This window comes from Stegodyphus dumicola, chromosome X1 (assembly GCF_044657685.1).
Source record: "Stegodyphus dumicola isolate Sdum_Otavi_A_Nest chromosome X1, ASM4465768v1".
Taxonomy (NCBI): domain Eukaryota; kingdom Metazoa; phylum Arthropoda; class Arachnida; order Araneae; family Eresidae; genus Stegodyphus; species Stegodyphus dumicola.
The window spans coordinates 222638637-222661163 of NC_140780.1; the positions used below are offsets into that span (position 1 = coordinate 222638637).

The 22527-nt window shown below is 31.0% G+C and overlaps 1 protein-coding gene across 5 annotated transcripts in view; it reads right to left on the bottom strand.

The window, feature by feature from the left end:
- The window catches only part of LOC118185714 (max dimerization protein 1-like), a 67902-nt gene that overhangs the window by 16507 nt on the left and 28868 nt on the right, over nucleotides 1–22527 (bottom strand). For all 5 annotated transcript variants that reach the window (XM_085808586.1, XM_085808587.1, XM_035355609.2 and 2 more), the window contains one exon: nucleotides 1–20673. This exon is cut by the window's left edge and continues 16507 nt beyond it. In XM_085808586.1, coding sequence (XP_085664712.1) covers nucleotides 20537–20673 — 137 coding nt within the window. In that variant the 3' untranslated portion in view covers nucleotides 1–20536. The remainder of the gene's footprint in view (nucleotides 20674–22527) is intronic.

Here is a 22527-nt window from a genome sequence, read left to right on the forward strand (position 1 = left end):
CAACCAAGGAGGCAACAGCCAAGTTTGTGTTATGAGTCATGCCGATTGTTATTTTACTTCTGAATTTAACTTATTCCAAACACAAAATTTGTATAAACCTTTGAACTGAGCAAATATATGGTGAAATGAAGCATAAAAGAAATAAGTATCTGTTAATAAATCACTAATCTTCTTTAAAATATGTGGGGACTGTTATAAGTATAAAATATAAATGTTTCAAGAAATTTGATAATTTAATGCTAATTACTAGAAAAAATCATGAAGCTGATTTTATTCTTGAATTTGTTTTATAATTAAATTAAATATTAAATTATGTTTAATAATAGTGCACCGTACTTGCAGATGTATTTTATTCTTCCAAATTACAAAATGATATTATCAAAATGAAGTTCAAGTATAGATAATTAGCTTATTCCATTCCTATTTGCTGATAGGTCCTTAATTTTTTCATTCATGGTCCTTAAAAGCACTTAATTTCCATGTACACAATTGTCTATGAACACTGTATCAACCACTTCTACTTTTGATCAGTTCTATTCTCATGAACACTACTTATGACTCTGAAAAAAAAAAAGGCATGTATATGTTTGCAAGCTGTTACAGTACATTACTTGCACTGTTGTTATTTTCTTTTTGTATTCACTTTTATTTAAAGCTAAGAACCCATTACTGTTAAATTTGTTAACATTAAAAATTCACAATTAAATTTTAAATTCTATGAGTCACTCCAAGGCATTTCGGTATCCTCATGTTCTATGTACAAAAGTAGCTTATTACCTCTGGAAGCCTTTATTACCAACATTCATGAAGAAGAAATGGCTATTTTGTATTATTTTCTTATCAGATTTTTTAGTCAGCCTTGCTATTTAAAGATTATGACTAATCTAAAAAGCTTAAAAATTTATTTACCCAATAAATAACATTGGCTGTTTTTCTAGATCATTTCCTCCTCATCTAAGAAATACAGTACTTATGTATTAACACAACCACCTTAGGAGAAGTCACCAAGTCTTCAGAATGTGTCATTCTTTCGGCAACAATGCTCATAATAATCCTTCAATCAAGAAATGGTGCCATTTTAGTATGCTCTCTCTCTTTTTTTTTGGGGGGGGTATTCCAAGGTCCTGCAGTTTGTTTAAACAAACTGTGATATTTTTTTAGGGGGGGCTTCAACTTAGTTTTAAAATATAAACCTGAGGAATTTGCCAACAATAGAAGAAACTACGGTGAGATTTCTGCAAGAATACAGAATTTCAATGAAAATTTTCTATAGGGGACAACAAGGATGTGTATTTCCTAGATAGCCCCTGTTGCCAAGGTCTGAACGAAGCTGAGTCTCTGCAGTTCTCAGATTTTTTTTTAAAACAGACATGCGTACCTTGAGAGAAGGTATAGCACAAAAAAATTGCAGAAATATTTGAAGAAGAATGTAGATTTAATGTATCACATAATCATAATAAAATTTGTATTTTACATTGCTAAAGTATGTTTTCTTTTCATACATTGATAATGTTTATCGACTTATGATAAATATCAATAGTTTGCGAATCCTTCTTAACAATAAGGCAGGAAAACCACCAGCTCACACTCAATAACTAAATTCTACTTTTTCATCTGTAAAAAAATCACCAAATTAGGCCAAGGTGCTTGCATTAATATGTAAGTACTGAAATATAGTTCGACCGCCTCATCCGTGACCATGAACGCAAATACGTATGCACCATCTGGACCGAATTATTCTCAAAATAGGGTGGAAGGATGGGGACTTTCTTTCCCTCCAGCATAGCTCTGTCGGGAGAAGAGAAGACCTTTCACGTCGCAGCAAGTTATACCGCCCCTTTTGGACGAGTCTATGTGTTTTGGCAGATTGCCAACCAGGGTTGCGCTTCAGATGGTTGAACTATATCTTGTTTGCCAGTCATTCAAAGGTAGGAAAAAACATATCAGTGAAACAATTTTTAAACTTTCACATTGGCATACAAATTTTTAGTAATTTTAATACAACTTATACCAGAACTCAATAACTGTGGCTAGAAAAGTTTATCTAAGAATCTATACAACTTAGGATCACAATCCCCATTCTGCGACTGCTTCTAGCAAATAAACCTTTTATTTTGTATTTGCATTTATGTGTTTCCTCATCCTTGCTTGAACTTAATAATTTCATTATTTTCTGAGCGTAAAACAGCTTTACGAAAAATTAATCCATTATAAGTTTTTGCAGCTATTGGGAAATTAGAACCTAATAATGAGTGAATTGTGTTTTGTGTTGTACTCCACATATATAATAACACTCTTCCGCAAATAACAGATGAAGGAAGGAGAATTACAAACAATGGCTCATCTTAGTGTGCTGAATTCCCAATCAAGTGGACAGCTGGCATAATTTGTTTTCCTCGATGCACAATGCAGGTGAGTCTCTTTACCTTGAGAATTCTTCATAAAAACAATACCCTCAAAAGAAAGAGCTCTTAAAAGCTTTATTGTGATCCTTAAGATTAATTAAATGAGATACTCATAAAAAATATATTCAAAACTGTAAAAGTTTTAAAGGATACTAAAACGATTTTAGGCATTTTACTGACAAAAACCCAGCTTTGATCATTTGCGCAAATAATTTCACATTACCCATTTTCCTTAAGTTTAACCTTACACAATTTACAATCTCTAATCGCACAACTCAGTTCTTTCAAGCCAAATCTAGCTTTCCTGCCATTATAGATCCTAAATGGCATTCAAAACTAAAATCATTCCATTATTATACACTCACCTGAAAAAGTTACCTAAACCTCCTTGCATCTTCTCAGTCATTTTCTTTCTTCACTACTGACATCATCCATTAATTTGCTCAGCCTGCAGATCACACTTACTGTCAATAATACTGATACAGATAAAAAATAAAAGTAATATAAATTCCCTGCGGTGCTCATTTTTAATTTCACAAATGCCAAAAAACTAACTACTAACTGCTACTTTTAACTTAACACACAGGTCAGTATATTTTCTTGATTATTTAATTTCATGTTTAAAATAAAAGCGTTTAAGAGACTTGTTTATATTCTGGAATTTCATAAATATTTTTTTTTCAAAAACTTTTAAAAAGCTACATAATTAAATTTCAATAATACTCATTCATGGAGGCAATACTATGCAATATTCAATTGTTCTTCAAGAACGAATATTTTGAGCCATAGCAGACATGTGCTGTAGGCATATCAAATAAAACCTACTTGAGTCAATGACTAAAAAATGTTCAAGCCAATGATGCAAGATCCCCGACGGCAGGTCTAACACATCTACAAATATATTTGTAACTTTCTATAACCACATTTTTACATTTGCTTGTAATACTATCAAAACTAACTCTGCCCAATGGAAGAATAGATGCATTTTAGATGCTGATTTCCTTAATATTAATTTTTATAATTTGATTCTAAACTTCTTCCAACATCCACAAGATGCTTAATCTAAATGTACCTATACAAAAAATGCACTTATGTGCTTGTACTACAGTTAGACTATGAATCCATTTCAACTCACTTTTGAACTCCTTCACTTAGTTATTTAAACCTAATCTTACACTGACGTGATATCCCTGTCTAATTTCTTAAAGAAGGTTTCCTACTTACCTCTGTTCAATTTCCTTTGAATAATACATTTTAAGTATTTGAAAAGTACTTGCATATGCATTATATAAGTACTTTTAAAATACTGCTTTTAAAAATTATTCTGGATAGTAAAAGACACGAATACCTATAATTTACAATAATATGTGAAAAGAAATCACTGATGTATAACTTAAATTAATTTGGTAATCAGCTTTAACCCTCATGCACTGCCTTCACAAAAGCGCTCATGTGGCCTTTATTTTTGTGATCACATGTCATAGATATGATGCATATATTAATGCTTACAAGTCATAGATATGGTGCATATATTAATGTTTACACAGTTTTTTTTTTTTTTAATTTTAAACATGAATTTTATGAATACAACATTTATATAGTTTCCCAATGCCTGTAGTTATATTTTGTGAAGTTTATAGTCATTCAAGAAATACAAGTAGAATGCAAAATGTTTGACTCCCAGCTTTGTTTTGGGCAGCAGAATTTAGAGATGGCAAAAAGCCTAGTGCCAGCCCAGCTATTAAAGCATTTAAATATAACATCATAGTTCTTTCTAACTCTACCTATGTGGTTTAAGAGATTGGTCTAGTGGTTAGTGATGTTGGTTGCTGTGTTGTTGGACCTGGTTTCAAATCTTGGAAAACAGATGGACATTTGTAAGTGGGTAATGTTTGCGTGGAATGGTGGCACCTAAAATAGTGGTAAGCTGAGTCTCTTGTGTAGGTTGCTAATAGGTAAAAAGGGTGTGGGAATGTAGTGGACATATCCTCCAGGGGTTCTTCACCAAAAATACAGCACAGCTGAGTTCGTGTGGTAAGACTATACCTGTATAAAAAATGGTGAAATTCTGGTGTTCCATCCACTTCTTTCATGTTCTGCATACTGAGACTACTGTTTCCCATTACAATCAGCATCTGAGACCTTACCTGAGAACTGCTTCCGTCAAATAATATGATACAGTGGTAGGAATTCCGATTTCCATTCTCTCATTACAATATTTAGCTATCCACTAATGAGAAATTGTACATGAACTCTGTTCCTTTTTGGTGTCATTTGAATAGCAAATCAGCTTTGATTAAATACTGCCTGAGAATTTATTAGTGATTTCCATTATAGGAATTAAAATTTATGCAACATCTAAAGATCTAAGTACTTTAGCTCTCAATTAACAGAAATTGATAGATAAATTAACATAAGCTTCATTCCTTTACATCAATTCATTTAGAAAGAAAACTGCCTGAAAATCAGGCAAAACTCTTATTTAATTGAAATTTGATATTTTCAACCCTTTATGAAGTGTGCTTATGCTCAGGAAATGTGCTATTTGATGCCATAAATATCATCAAGCAATTCGTAATGTACCACAAAAACTTTCTTGCCAGTCAGATTTTTATAATGACTATCAAATTTTTTACAGAAGAAAATAATAATGGTACTATGAATCAAATATACCTAAAGCTACAATAAGCCAGAATGATACAAGTTTTTGATTTCCAACGGTGCTATTACAGCAAAAAGAAAAAAGCAAATAATCTTCAAAACTCTCATTTAAAATTATGCAACAGCTCACTGCTCTACAGAAGGAAAGACAGCAACGCATGTATTTTACCTTGAAAGCATTCTATTTTTAGACCAGCAAGGGCAACTCCAGACTTAAAAAGGTTGGGAAATTGCTTTCTTCTATTTAGCTCAATTGTGAAAAAAATTTAAATATGATACCAATGTAGAGAATAATAGGATTATTCTTTTTAAAGATATATTTCAATAAATTTAAAACAAAACTTTGCCTTCATTAATTACACTGGTCATCAAAATTAAAGGATAATGAGAAAATGTACGCTCATTAAGTTAATGTTTCAACCAGTGCCCAATGCTGTAATTATTTATGTTAATTAAATATAATTGAATACAATATTGCACTTCCGTGCATATGTTAGTGCCAGAAGTATGCAAATTTTGTGTTGCTGTAGTGTTGTTTAAAGTGAATATGGTTTCACAGCATGATCAGTATTCAATAGTTATAGCTGAAAGGCATCATTTAAATGAAGGTCAAAAGAGGCAAATTGATAGAAATGAGAAAGGTCAATTAGAAATGGAGGTTGCCAAAGATTTGAATATTCGTTAAAGTGTCATTTCAGGAGCTGGAAGCCACTTTTTAAGCACTGGATCATTTGATAAGACAGCCTAGTCAAGGGCGACCAAAAGCAAAACTGCATCAGATGACCATTTTCTCTCGTCGGCTCGAAGAAACTGCGAAGCCACTATAAGAGTTTTGGCTTTAGACCTTCAGGCTGTCAGAGAAACTCAAAGTAGCCATTTTACTGCTGCACGAAGGCCTAATGAGGTTGGACTGTATGGGAGAAAAACCAATGTTTGTATCCCACTCATTCAAGCTCCCAGAGGGGGCCCATTTATCCTTGTGCTGTCATCATGTTCAATGCAGCCAAGACAATTAGGCCAAAGTATAGTTTACCGACAAGTCCAGATATAGTCTGAACAGAGATTCTACGACGTTTTGATCTAGAGAGCAGAAGAAACATGTGACTTGCCTTGTCAGCGAAATATCCGTTTCTGCGAACACAATTTAATGGTTTGATGAGGAATCATGACAAATGGCCGCACCGAACTGCACACCTTTCAAGGGGGTTTTAGAACTGCTTGGAGATATGTTGATGAGGTACTGGAATTCCAGATTAGACTGCTTAGGGATGCTGTTGGCCCAGAAGTTTTGCTAATGGATGACAATGCTTAGCCTCATCAAGCATAGGCAGTGTCAGAATACTTGTAAACAGAAAATATAACTCGAACGTATTGGCCACCTTACTTACCAGATTGGAACCCAAATGAGCATGTGTGGGATGCCTTTAGAGCACCAAATTTCAGCACGTCTAATTCCTCCCCAGACTCTCCAAATTCTGAAAAGTGCACTTTTAGAAGAGTGGTGTGCCATTCCACAAGACTTGATCAACACTTTGGTAAAGTCTAAGAAATCAAGATGTGAGGTATGCATATCTGTCCAAGGTGACCATACACCATATTATTAAAGAAAAAAATTTTCCACAACAGGCTACTTAATTTTTCCATCATTTTCCAATTTCCATAAATTTGGTTTTAATTTCAATATGTGAATAATCTTCTGCAAAACGTAATTTACACCAACTAATGCTTCTATACAAATTTCTATTGATAATTTTTTATTAAGTATCAGTTACATTTTATTTCTGGCATTAACCTTTACTTTTGATGACCAGTGTAAATATGTATTTGGAAAATAAAAAGGTATGAATATGTAAAATACCATAGCATCTAAACATACATTAAAAAAATTAAATTAAAACCTCAAAATAAGATTCCTTTAGCAAGTTTAGTTACAGTTAATAATTGTGCCATATCTGAACAAAACATACAAAATTATTATTGGTACTTTTTGATTATCTGCACTCCTAGTTTCAACAAGTGGTAGAACATAGGTGCATAAAATTATGGAAAAATTACCTTTACCAGCTGAAGCATCATCCATAACAGGCAAAATAACTTGTCAAAAATTCTGAATGTAGTAGTATTTTTAATGTACAATTCCTTACTGAGTACTGCTCTAAGCTAGTATGGAAACAGAAAAAGCATGTCTATAATAATTACTAATAAATGACTCTGTACAGCATCGTTAGACATTACCACCGATACCAGAAGATTACTGAATAGCATTTCACAACGCACAGAATAGTATTTTTAAAGTAGAAATTTCAATGGTTACTTTGAGTTTTTTATATAAATTTTGTAACAACTCTGCATAATTCCAACTTCTGACAGTGACAGTTAAAAAGAAAATCCATACATTTAGTATTCAATGGCAAAATGCTATCTGACAGACATAACAGAAATTAGAATTTTCAATTAATTTCATACTTTGATTCACTAAATTAGCATACGTAGTAAATTACCTTGGCTTTTGGAATACACTATACCTGCTTATAATAGCATGAACTCTGTATGATGTAACATGTCTGAGATCATTTTTAAGGTCAAATACGCTTTTATTTTCTTCTGGATCCCAAAATTATATCCTTCTGAATAAATGTATTGACAAATTCAGGGCCCTATGTTTTCTTCATAAAATATTAATTTTTATAAGATTCTGAAATAGGTTTTAGACATCAGAAAAGGTTAAATTTTACTGTAAATTGATTTTCTGAAGTTAAAGGGTGTTTTAAACTCAGAAGATATTTTACAGCTAATTTCAGACCTGCAAAATATGCAACTTAAATTCTGCATAAATTCCTTCATTTAACGCATTTAGAATAAATCATGACCAGAGGAAATAATTAAAAACATGAATAAGAAAATAAAGTATTTATCAAGAACTTTAATTGCAGATTAAAGGAAAATTTTGAGAACCAACTAGTTATACTGTGAGGAATAATACACAGAAACTGTTTGTCAACTACTGCAGATAATACATATTCAAATATTTTCAGTCAACACCTAGAAAAAAAATTATAACAAAAAATTCTGTTGTTCTCGCTTTCACTCTTACTGAAATTCCACATATAAGAAGAGCCAGTAAAAATGGAAATTTGTTGTATTGTATGTCAAGACATTTAAAACAATTATCAGCATATCTAGCATTATCCGATATGATGAAATAGAGCCTTTAAAGCAATTAAATGTAATAAAGAAAATCAAAACTCTTACCAACCATAATGAATTAAATCATTCTTTTGTAATGACACAGTACGTCAGTACCTGGACTTTTTCATACTGAATACAAAGTAATGAAAAAAATTTTTTTTCAGGAGATGCTTTCCAATACTAACCTTGACATTAATTTACTCCCAGTCTTTAAGCAAAAAAAGAGCATTTTGAGCTCAAACAGTTACATTAAACCTAAAAAAACAGGAAAGATTACAGAAACCATCTATTAATTGCATGAAATAAATTATTAAACTACTCTGATGATAATAGCAGCACTTAATATTTCAACAAATATTCTACTATGAATCATAGGGACACCATATCATAAGGTATATATTCATACGAACACCTCCCCCCCCACACACATTTAATAAATTTAAAATGTAAAAAGAAGAAAATAAAAATGCGTATTTATTTAGAAATTTTAACACTTTCAAGTTCACATAAAACAATTTCTGAATTACCATTTTACATGTATGTTAATCTTTCTTTTAAAGCTTCCACTCACAGCAATGTATTTTTCTTAGCTCAATATATTAGGTTTGTTTCTTTTCTTTTCTTTTTTTTTTTTTTAATTATATGCTGGCTTTGATAAAGGCCATTTTACTTCCTTGTATGAAGTAAAAAGGAAGTATTGTAATCGCGAAAAATTTCAGGTATCACATTTCAATGGAAATATCCATTTTGACCGCTATCGATTGCAATTTAATGATGTTTTTGCATGACATCCATACATAAGAACAGGACTTTTTTTTCCCCAAAAAACATTATAAAACCGATTTAAAATGAATTCTGAAGATTTTTTTTTGTGGCGTCTGTACGTACGTAACCCACATAACTCAGAAACGAGTAGCCTCAGAATGTTGAAATTTTGTATATAGGACTGCTATAGCATGTAGATGTGCACCTCCCCTTTTGGTTGCAATTGGCCTCACCAAAAGTATACAAATATGTCTACTCTGTTATTAATTAAATCTCTGTTGTAAATTAAGCATTGTTTGCTTTAAAAATGATTGATTTATGTTGTTCTTATTTTCTGGTTAAGGTTTTCATGCCTTTACTTAACCTGCATGCTGTAATTGTGGAATTATCAACAATTTAAGTTTTTTAAGTGTGGCTTATTTTTGTTTAGCATGGCGGCCATATTTGTTTACATTTGAAACACAACATATTAGTGGATTTGTTGTCATTCTAGATAAACTAAGTTTCGCAATACCAAAGTAATGTCTTCTTTTATTATTTCGAGTTAAATTATGCTCAATTCATTCTGGAATTATCATTCAAGTTATTAGCTTGTTTTTGTGCAGAAACTAATTTTAATTGTAAAAATTGTTTCAACTGTACTTGGTACTTTTAACTGTACTGTACTTATGCTTTTCTATATATTTCAATTTTTAATGAAAATATTTTGAATTTTACATATTTTTGACTTGCCACGAAGTGAGAACTGAATTAATTAGAATTGCATACGCATTAGGTAAGTGGCGCTGAATCGTCTGTGAAAAACAGTTTCTTTTTTATTTGCTTAATATCTATTATACATCATTTTAGATTTATTATAGTATTTAAGTAGAATGTGGTAATTCTTCAGATGATATAATTTTTATATACTCTGAGTAATAAAATGAATGAGATGTAATGCTGTTAAGTGAACCTAGCACCGAAGTGTTGCTATGGTAAATAAATATAGTGAACTTTAAAGACTGCATTTATCCTATTGTGGTTTATGTGCTATTGATGAAGTAGATTTAATTCAAAATTCATTAACTATTAATTCAATGTGTTTAAATGAAATGCAGAAAAATTGCGTATAATTTAATTTTCCATACAAGGAAGTCATGTGGTGTACACATCAGATTTTTTCATATAGTAAACACATATTGATTTTTATGCTGGCCTTGAAAAAGCCTTTTTTGCGTAGTAAAGACATGTTTGTGTTTACTCATCAAAACAGCCCTAAGGCACATTGTGCACTAAAGTTTCACACTCTCGTGGACTTTGAATGGAATTTTTCTTATGTCCCATGTCACTTCTCTAAATATGATTTCTAATGACAACTGGTTTTACAATGAAAAGGGGGTATGTTAAAATGGCTTTCACTGTGCTTTCTCTTTAAGTACATATCTGCTAACTCTTATATGATATTCACTTGAAATAATGTAATTTTTTATCTTGTTTGACAGGGGCAGGTAGAAGTAATCTGAATTATATTGACTATGCATAGTCAAGCTGCAACTTCTGGATCCATTACATATGACTTGCACAGTAATCTGAATTATATTGACTATGCATAGTCAAGCTGCAACTTCTGGATCAATTACATATGACTTGCACAGTAACGAGCAGAGACAGGTAAAGATGGGGAGTCACTGGTGCACGATCAAGGTTAGCCCCATCCTGGGTACAATGTGTTGATTGTTTAAACATAGCATTTTCTTAATAGCATATATGTGAGAGATGTAACTTCAAAATATCAGCACCCAATGCAACAGTTTGTAATAATAAATTATAGATGATTAAATAAACATGAACAGATGTTTGTGAGATACAGTAAGTCTGAGTAAAAGCATGGAGAATGATAAAGCAATTATTAGCACAGATAAGCATGTCTGAAAGGTGAGGCAGTGAAGCAACAAGTACGATCGTCAGTGCTCAAATGAACGACATCTGAACTGGAGGTGCAGCTCTTTCGTGAAGACAGCACAGTTTCAGGACCATTAAAAATTTGGAGAGTACGAACTAGCTGTAAGAAAGAGTGCATAATAGATAGCAATCACGGAATTAGTGGATAGGCTAGAAACTCTTTTCATATGCCATGCTTTTAGAAGGGAAAACCGAAAAACAGAGGAAAGGGAATGAGTTAGAAAAATAATTTAAATGCAAGATATAGATAAGTTCCATTAAGAATTAATATCATATACTATACTAGCATAAAGAAATTACAAAAAATGCATTCATATGGGTCCTGGCCGCTTGCGATTGTTAGGTTCTAAATAATCATAATCCATTAATGGGAGTGAATTGTTATTTACATCGATAATATTCTTAAATATCTTTTTGCAATTAATTGAATCTATATTAAGCTCATCATAAATAGCTTGCCTCTTAATGAACCATCTGCATTTACATATTAGCTAAAGAATAATATTTTGAAATCACTGAATTTTACAAATTTGAGTTTTACATTCAAAATCCCAGATGAGACAGGCATAAGTGATGATAGGCCGCAACATGGTCTTGTAAATCATTAACTTATTATCTACAGGGAGAACTGAGTTTGCGCCAATTAAGGGAGTAAGTTTAGATTTCTGAAGCTTTAAATAAATATATGTAATGTGTGGGGATCATGCGAGTCTTTAATCTAAAACTATACGAAGATATTTGACTTGCTTGGCCCACAAGATAACTGTAACAAGCAGTAATCTAAGTTGTATATACAATCATAATTCAAGCCACATACTGCATTATGGCAAGCTCTTTTTTAAATAATAATTTTAACTTCTAAATTAGATTATGCATATGATATATCAAAAATATGCACTAGTCACTCAACTGCAAAGTAATAATTAAAAGGTGACTTTAGTTTCCTAACCTACAGCCATGATACTATTTTTATAAAACATAGAACCTATCAGGACAGGAGCAGGACGTATTCATTGATAAATGTTATGTTAGATGCATACTGATCTTCCTTACAATAAATACATGAATCTCCTTTGCAAATTACAACTATAAATATGCACAGCTGTAATTTGCAATGAAGAAAGAGAAAAACTCATGTCTAACAACATTATACTTCCGGGGCTACATGTGATCCCTTCTTTTCATGTTAGCTACGTGAGGAAAAAACTAAATTTATATTTCTTATGCAAAAGCCTAGTGAAGCATAAGTTTATTTTAAAATAATTTCCAAATCTCAACTGCAATTTTTCCACAGTTAAGGCAGACATTTGTTTTTACTCTTTTCAAAGCAGCGTGCATGAAAGACGGGGGGAAAATGCTTCAGTTTTTCACACCACTGTGTTTCTACTCAGTTCAATGAATAGTGTTTTAAACAGCAGTACACAATCTTTTTCTTTTAATTTACTCCTACTTAAATGAATAGATAGTTACAATCAGAAAAGGAAACAATTGAAAATCAGAGGAAAATGCTTATTATTTTAAAGGAGGAGTCTGGTACAGTATAGAAACGTTTAAAATTTTTAATTACATTACTGTATTTTCAGAATGCAAAAAAATTGGAATAAGACACAAGTTTAAAAATCACCATACTAATTAAAGAATGCAAAAACCTCATTCAATCTGAAATGATTCTTTCCTGTAATGTAAAAACTGTTTTGCTACCTTTAAAATACCAAAGATATAACTGCAGTTCTTAGATGTCTCATAATTCTAACATGAGGCTCTTATTAACATGATGTTTTGCCATTCCTCACATTATTGGCAGTAGTATAAAAAAATAATTACATTATACAGACATTTTTTATGTAGACTTTCTAGCATGCAATATTTATGTCTCTGATTAGACAGATGTACTCCTTCCCCCCTTATATATCATATGCATATGATTACTGTAAATACTGATGGGAAAGCAAGCTCAACTTCTTCTTTATTTCCTTTTTATTCATGCAACTGAACTTATTGAATGATTTTCTTAATAACATAACATACAACCTGCATCGTAAAAATATTGCAATGAACCCGTCATGTTCGCTGTGGTTACACTATGAGATTTCTTGCATTCTCATGCCTTACTAGGCCAAGAAGGTTTAAAATATACAGCAAAATATTGATTTTATGAGACTGCACACAATGCTTTTCAGTTAGAAAACAAGCAATACATATTTACTTCAATCGGGGATAACTTCTTTTGAGTAAATAAGTAGTTACTAATAACTGTGTAAACTACACGTAAGTTTGAGTATTGTCGCTGAGCATTAAAATTTAAGAAACTGTTAGATGAATGAGTTATATAAATTTATAGATAATGAAAGAGTGAATACAAAAACTAATATTTTATGACTTCAACTTCTCAAGATCTACGGGCAAAGAAATTTTATTATTTAAATTTAGCTTTTGAAGGTCACTGGATAATCTTTACAAGTTAAAGGATAAAATTTTCTGCCTGATTTTTTTTTTTATCCTGCCTTTTATTCTGGATACTGGGATCAGTATTTTTTAAGTCTCAAAAGAACATTTAAATTTCATACAAAGCTAAAAAAATACTGATTTATCAATTCAACAATTTTGATTTCAGTTTTTCATTTCTACTGATAAATAGTATGAAGTACAATATGTACAAATGATTTAAATCATAAAACAGAATTAGAAAATAAAAAGGCCTTCCACTTAAGAGGATGATTATTTGACAAAACGCAATCCAATGGTGTAAAACAAGATAACTCTCCCTCCCTAAATTTAAATGTAAGTGAAAAAAAATTTACAATAAAAATTAAGCATTAAAAAATTAAGACAAATAATTAAACAAAATGAACAATTTGACTGCATAAATTTTAGTGAATTTATAATCATTGCAATTATGCTGAATGCATTATGATATGTAATATATGAACAAGCATTTTGGTTTTTAAAATGTTGATGATTTCATAATAAAAATGAAAACATAACATATAGTTTGCTAATATTTTAAAATAAAGAGGTATAATACTTCATAATAAAACATATTTTGGCAGAATAGAACGATTTTGCTTTGTTCTACACCACCACAAATTGAAAGAATGACTGAATTATATCATAAAGATTTAAAAATGATTTAAAATAAAAGTGCTCTTCTATTCACATATAAGCATTTTGTTTCTAATAATTTAATCATAAATTAAAAACTAAATATCCAATGAAATTAAAATGCATTAGTATAACATATACAAATATATATCTTGAAGTAAACATGGCCACTCTCTCACAAATTAATATACCTACATACACATGCATACATACACATACACATGCACACGTACAGTCTTAATGGGCATACACACATCATGTGTGTGTATGGCCACATTAACACAGATGACTGAACATTTATGAATTCATTAATCCCAAATTTAAGTGGTAGAAGATACATATTAGAACAGATATACAATGGATGAAATTCTTTAAATGTTTTCAGTAAATTAATATACATAATATTTAGCTATTTAACTCAGATTTAAAACAGAAATTATATTCAAACATTCATTCAACACACAACTTCATAATCTATAAAATAAAAAGTAAATATAAAAATCCATATATTAAAATAAACTCCTGTTCTTTCACAACGGCTTTAACAAATAAATCTAAATAGCAATTTGAATGAGTATATTTTGAAGACTGAAATTCAAATGCCAAAAGTTACAATTTTAAAATTAATATGGCATATCAGATATATTTCATACTCTTAATTACTCACTTAAAATTGCATATATACATATATACACATGGTGTTTATGCTTGGTTTAGAATTAACATTAAGTGCATGTCCTAGAGGTCATTCCAAAAAAATAAAACATTTTTTAGCATCCTAGCTTGCTCAACATTTTAAATGTGTCCGTTTAAAAATTAAGAGTTACTACCTGAAGATTTTTTTAAAAAAAATACAACTATGGTAGACTTTCAATTAACAAAGGTAATAATGTGAATGACACACATGATTAATGCAATATTACTGTTGATACAAAAGCAGTTAGAATCAAAAGAAGGAATAACCAGTATTATAATTGATAGAAGATATTTAGAATTTACCTGTATCAGTTTAATCTAGAGAATAAGTTCATTTAGTTACATAAGTTACATCAATAGTAAAAAAAGAACCCATTATACATATGAACATGCATGATCAGAAATGATGAAAATAAGTTATGACATTCAAGTACAATATAACAATATTATTAAGTTTAAAATTTGTATAAGAATTCAGTTAGAACGTTTTGCTTTTTGGCAAAGTTTTCTTTCATGACTATCATATTCCCTTTCTAAGTAGGTATGTGATACAGTAAAACCTACACACTGTGCATGAGCTATTTTGTCTTCTGACAGCTCCTCGCTTCTCACTCATTGTCTCTTGATTTCTGCCTTTTGCACAATTCATAATTTATATGTCGGTGAAGATTTCAAATCTGGGCAACTCATAATCATACTGTACCCATTCCAAAATGTTTTTCTTATCCACATTTTTATTGCCAGGCACATTGCTTGTCATCCAGGCAAGATCTGCGAGTAATAATTTTTGTGTCAGCAGAAATTTCTTCCAAGATTTCTTGAGAATGATGGCCTTACCTTTTGCATTCTCAAAGACTGCATGCAAGATTGAAAATGTTTTTTAAAATGTTGCAAGATCTTAGCTTTCTTCAATGAATTTACACAATACTAAAGAGCAGTATTTCTATTTGACTGTTGCAATGACCCCTGTATTACAGCTGTCATATTACGAAGCAAGCATTTTAAAATACATTTCCATCTTTAGATCTTAGTACTAACTCACTTGAATGGCATGATAAATCATCTAACACTGAGACTGCTTTTTCAGGAAGTCTTTTTTAATTACTATTGAAAAATGATTATTTTTTTATCATTTTTTCCTGACAAATAAGGAACAAATAGTTGATTTGCTTTCTTCCTTTTAAAAGACCTCAGTATTTACACCTTTCTGATTTACAACCAGATTCAGTTTATAATTTCCTACCACAATTGTTACAAATGATTAACTGGTCTTGTAATTAAGGAGCATTTTTATCTTTTTCAAACACTAGTGTTTTCGTAGATAAGCATTTTTACAATAAACCAGATTCATCAACATCATGTATTTGTTCTAAAAGCAATTTTTCAACCACACTAACTTATTAAACTTATTTCAGAAATCCTTTCCAGCATTAGTTACTGCTTAGAAATTCAATTTTCACTCTAGAATGCCATGGCACTTTTTGAATCATATGTGGTATTCCAATGATGCACTGAACTCGCCTTCAAATCCTAATTGTTTAGAAAAAAATTCTAATACAAATAATTTTACTATAGGATTTCACTGTGCCTGCGAAACCACTCCAACACAGTTTTATTAAAGTCCTTGCCCATGATTTTTTCCCCCTTCAGTTCCTTAATATAAATCAAACACAGTTTGCTAGTCTACGTTATACAATAAAGATATCAAATCATGCTTGATCTATTCTTCAGTTTAGTAGTTAGTTCAAGTTTTTAATGAATGGAAAGAACTAAAAACTTGTACTTTTTTAATACATTTTTCTTACAAAAGCAAAGCAAAATTACTTGAAATAGTACCACTGATCACAAAAACGTTTTGACAATGAAAAACAAATTATATGTATACGGGGCAGTTACTTGAGAAAAATTTGAAGGAATTATGGAAAATATGTCAGAAATAACAAATCAGGAGTAAGATGAGAGAGATGAAGCCAACAGAAGAGCACCTGCTAAATTTTCTTTCTTGGAGTTTGGTTTGGTTTCTATAACTACGTAGCAAAGCACTCAAAAGCTATCTGCCTAAGAGCAGGCATGCCTTGGTGGAGGACTTTCTAAATGAAATTGGCTTGTATACATGTTGCACAAGGACAAAACCATGGAAAACGGCCATGCAGCTAGTCTTGGATTCGAAGCACAGACTGAACTACCAGTGCTCAGTGTAATATTTAATAATTTGTAAATGGTAACATTTAATATTACCATTTAATATTAACAATTTGTAAATGGTCATTTTGGTATAGAAAAATGTAAGAAAAGAGCTAGAGATGTTTTGTTTTGGCCACTTATGAACAAGCACATAGAAGATAAAATTTCGAAATGTTCTATATGTAATGAATACCAGAACAAAAACATAAGAGAGCCTATGATACCACATGAAATTCCCAATTTACCTTGGTATAAAGTTGCGACAGATTTATTTGAGGTTAACAAAAATGTATATTTATTAATTGTAGATTACTATTCCAACTTTTTTGAAATCTCCAAACTACCAGATACTCGAAGTCAGACAGTGATCAGTTACATGAAATCTCATTTTGCAAGATACAGTATACCATTAATAGTGATATCTGATAATGGACCTCAGTTTGCAAGTAAAGAATTTGCAAACAAATACCAATTTAAACATATAACAAGCAGTCCATACCATCCACAGTCGAACGGATTAGCAGAGCGTTCAGTACAAACGGCGAAGAAATTGTTAAAGAAAGCTCAAGCAGATCATGCTGATCCTTATTTAGCATTGTTAGCTCATAGGAACACTCCAACTAATGAGATGCTAGGATCACCAGCTCAACGACTTATGAGTAGAAGAACAAGAACGATTCTTCCTACATCTGAAGAATTACTTAAGCCTCAACTTGTGAAAAATGTAAAAGAAAAAAATCAACCAAGAAAGAACTAAACAGAAGTCATATTATGATCGTCATACAAAAACATTACCATCGCTAAATAAAGGAGATTGTGTTCGGGTATATCAAGATAATCGCTGGAAACCAGCAGTTGTAGAAGAAGTGCATAAGACACGTAGATCATATATACTTAGATCAGGTGGATCAGTATTGAGAAGAAATAGGAAAGATATTAGAGAAAACAGTTTAGCTGTTAAAGAGAATATCAGAGGAACAGAACAAGGAGTTAATACACAGAAAACAGATGTAAAAGGATATGATTCCAGATATTCTCAAGGGCAAAGTTTAGAAAATCAACTACCAAACTCTGCTAACTCAGAAACAAGGAATGGTGAGCTAAGAACTAGAAGTGGGAGAGTGATTAGAAAGCCGGCCAGGTATTTGGGCTGATGTTAGACTGTTAAAACTTTTGAACTTTTTAAAAAAACAGAAGATGTAATATTTAATAATTTGTCAATGGTAACATTTAATATTTAGTAACTTGTAATTGGCAACACTTTGGATACAGATTTGAAAATAGAACTATGCTGGTATTGCAGTTCTCTGTGATTATACATTCTAAGATTGTAAATAAATAGTTTCTAAAAGCTAAAAGTGTACCCTCATAATAATATACTCAGAGGTTTTATCACTTAGTCATTTCCCTTTTTGGCGAGGGGACATGTACTGCATTTATTTACATTGCTGTTGTACTTCAAAAGGGGTTAACATGAAACACAGTAACATTTTACACCATTTTACAGCTGAGCTGTTTATTAATGGACAATTTAACGATGCTTATATATTTCGGATTATGACCAATTAAGAAAATGGTATATTAATATCACCATCATATTCATTGTTCTTTTCCATGCATTCTTGTTTTTTTCTTTATGATTTTCAAAAACAAAACACTTTTTCACAGGCCTGCAAAAAACGTTTTTCCTAGATTGGGCCCAGTTAATCTGCAATTCAGTTAAGCAGGAGTTTAGTAAGACTTCTCTTACTTAAGAACAAGTAACGTTATAGAAATTTCCATATCCAAAATAAAAAAAAAAAAAAAAAAACCTGTTAAGAAATCGGTAAAAACGTATGTAAATCAAATTCATTCAGTAAAATGTAGCAAAATCTTAAACACTAAGCATGGCTACTTTATAAGGTGCACATAAAGTTTTATATTAATTAAAGATGAATTTAATGTATTTCGTACACAGGCATCTAAGCGAATATCTTTCAATATATTCTACTCATTTTATTATACCTGACTATGTCTATCATTGAGCAACTGCATACTCCCTTGTTCTAGGAAATATCAGTCAGATTTGTTTCCTTTCTTAAAAGAACTTTTTTAAATGGGAATTTGTTAAAAGCCAAATGCAAATATTTTAGTAGCACAGTCAGGCAGAAATTTGTAGCTGCCAACCTTGCAATACATAAAACCGGAAGGTTCTCACGTGAAAAGTTGAAATTTCTATGAAGTTTTTGAATGGCACAGTGATAGTTTTTTCTTTTAGCTAATTTAGTTTTAGAATTTTTTTACACTTTTGTGCTGGGATAATTCTGAGTATATAAGGACTGTTTTTATTTATACCATAGTACTTTTAAATACAATGAAAATAAAATTAATAATTTATGTATACACTATTGTGCTGACAAAATTAGTAGCACACTATGTACAAGTACAGCTAAATTAAATAAAAATTATTAACTCATCAAACATGGGTGGAATCTTCAGAAAAGATTCTACTAATGTCTACAGTAGATTAAGACAATTTAAATTAAGATCAAATAAAATTTAGTAAGAAGAATTATGCTGAAAATAATTAGGATGGAGGAATAGAATATGCACAGTTTAATGTTTCATTGATTCAATAAATTGCATTTATTGATAGGGAGTATTTTCTATTATAGTTTTCCTTAGTAAAAGGCTAAAAATTAAAAACCGGGAAAGTTGGTGATGGGAGACCGGGAGTTGAGAATAAAAACCGGGACAGCTGGAAACTATGCAAATTACTTTCCATGGTCATATGACTCAATGACTTCCAGTAAATGCTGAGAAATCTTAAGAAACCAAACATATGACACCGTATATATATATTTATATATAAATAAAATTTTACATTCATATAATTTACACAATTTAATTTTTTTAAACATATTAAAACAACCATTTAAAATATTACAAAGGAATGTATACGAACAAAATACTTAATATTTATAAATTACCAAATGAAATGGCAATAATTGCACATGTAGGATGATATACCTACTACTTCAATACTTTGGTAGAAAGATCATTTTAAGACCAGATGGCAAAAATATTTATCTTTATGTAAGCAAACAGGACTTGAAATATTAGGTCAGACAAGTTCTGTAAAATTTCAATCATGAATTGTGTTATAAGAATACTTTATAATGCCTAATATCACATATAAAACAAACTTTTAACCAACTGTGAGTAAATGCATGTATTCTAAATTTATTTAGCATTCATTTATACTTTCCACAGCTCAATGACATACTTTACTCCCGTTTAATGGCTCTGATAATTCTTATCATGTAGTAACAACTACATGTATTTCAAGTCCTGTTTCAGACAGCATCTGAGACATTAACAGCAATCATATTGCAAAATAGTCATCATCATTCAATCTAAGAATCAGCAATAGTTGTGCTCCATTTTGTATCCTTTAATCCAAAACATACATTTATCAACAACTGTATTCCTTCCCAATTATGGATCTCAATGAGATATATTTGGTAGAGGTCATAGAACCTTCCATATAATACAACTATCTGGACACAGTCTATTGTGCTAATCAGCGGAGGAGGACAACAAACCTGGCAGTGTTAGATGGCAGTCTGCTCATCCAGTGGATGTCTTTTAGTACTGATGACTACACCACCATCACTTGTTAGACTCTGGATGCTGCTGTGATCATCAGTATCACTTTGGTTACTATTATAACCAATTATGTCTACTTCATCTAAAAATGGAATATGGTTATATATTAAAAGCATTGCAGAACCAGAAAACAAGTCATTTATGCATGATTATAAAGTAAAAGCAATCAAATTGAATTTTTCGAATAATTCATATGAATTTGAAATAAGTAAAAAATCCACTAACACATACAAAAGTTTATAAAAGAACAAAACTAGTATGCATAACTGGGATGAAATGTTTTGAACTTGCAACTCTACTCAAAAAGTAGTTCGAGTTAGACAATTAAATATACAATTGCCATCTTTGAAATCTTAAAAACTGGGAGACTTTTGCAGAAGGTTTCCTTGCTGTGTGGTGACACAATTTCAAAAGAATTTCAAACTGACTTTTATTGACTTTATAATGCACGTTTCAGGTTACTGGGCTATTTGCAATGCAATTCGGATATAAAATATATGAACATTTAATTAAATATTTCAAATTTTATGCTCCCTAGCTAATTTCATTAAAAAATTTTCTTACACTTTTATACAAGAAAATCCAGAGCAATGAAGAAAAGATTTTATATTTATACAAAGTACTCTTAAGTATGATGAAAAATTTAATAATCAATATACATAGTACTTGTGAGGATAAACTTAGTAATGTATCATACACTGAAGTATACATACAAATATTCACTGATTAAATGCTGCTTGAATCTTCATATAAGAATATATTAATGTCTATAGTAGACTAAGGTTATAACTCATATTAAATGAAATCTAGTAAGATCAATAAAATGTATTAAAAATATAATTCAGTTGAAATAAAATTAAATAAGAAAACTTATTTTGAAAATCAACAGAGATGGGGGAAACAAAATTTGCCTAATTCGAGTTTCATCAATTTCAACACATTCATGTATTGCTGTAAAACAGTTTCCTTTGTTAAAGGCTAAAAATTCAAAACCAGGATATTCAGTGATGTACTGGAAGACATGAAGAAAAACTAGGTGAGTTGGAAGCTGTCCTAACATAAATGATATGACATATAACTGACCTTGGAAATTCTGAGGAAATTTCAAGTTGCAGTGCTTCAATGCTTAAATTAGACACAGCATGGGGGAAAAACCATTCTGTACTTCATCTACGAAAACAGAGCATCTGGCAACTAGCTAGCTTAAATTAAGACACCAAAAAAAAAAAAAAAAAAAGTTACCAGCCTAATAGAATTGTTTAAGGAAATTGGCTTGTATTTAATTTATACATTGGGGGAAATGAAAACTGTCAAGCAGTCTGATTTCTAGGATTTGAACTTGGATCAAACTGCCAGCATTCAGCTGTTATTATTCATTTGGCTACTAGTGGGCCTCTGAAAATGATATAATGGAATGAAAATGATATCATGGAAATGTAATCACTACAGCAGTTAAAGATGGCATCATAAGAAACCAACTACAGTCAAAAGTCTTTAATCTGGACGTCCATAATCCGGAATGATCTATAATCCGAACCTCAAAGCTACAAACTTTCTGTGCATGCGTAAATGCATAATACCTTTATGCATGCGCATATGCATTTACACATGCTCATAATACGTTTACGCATGCATGTTTAATGTATAACGGACGGTATAAGCTAAGCTAAAATTATCTAATTATCTACTTCAGTTAATGCTGCAGATTGCATTGTTCCTTAATCTTCGAATTGGATCTGGCTTATTATTTTTTGCAGACTGTTAGAGGAATTTTATAAAAGTAAGCTTGAACTTTCGATTATGTCAAAAAGAATTTCCGATTCTGGAGCTGCCAAAGGATCTACAAAGCGAAAGCATGTTTCGATGTCCATAAAAAAAAAGTGGAATTGCTGCAAAAAATGGATAAAGGCATATCCTTTCTTTCTCTAACCATTCT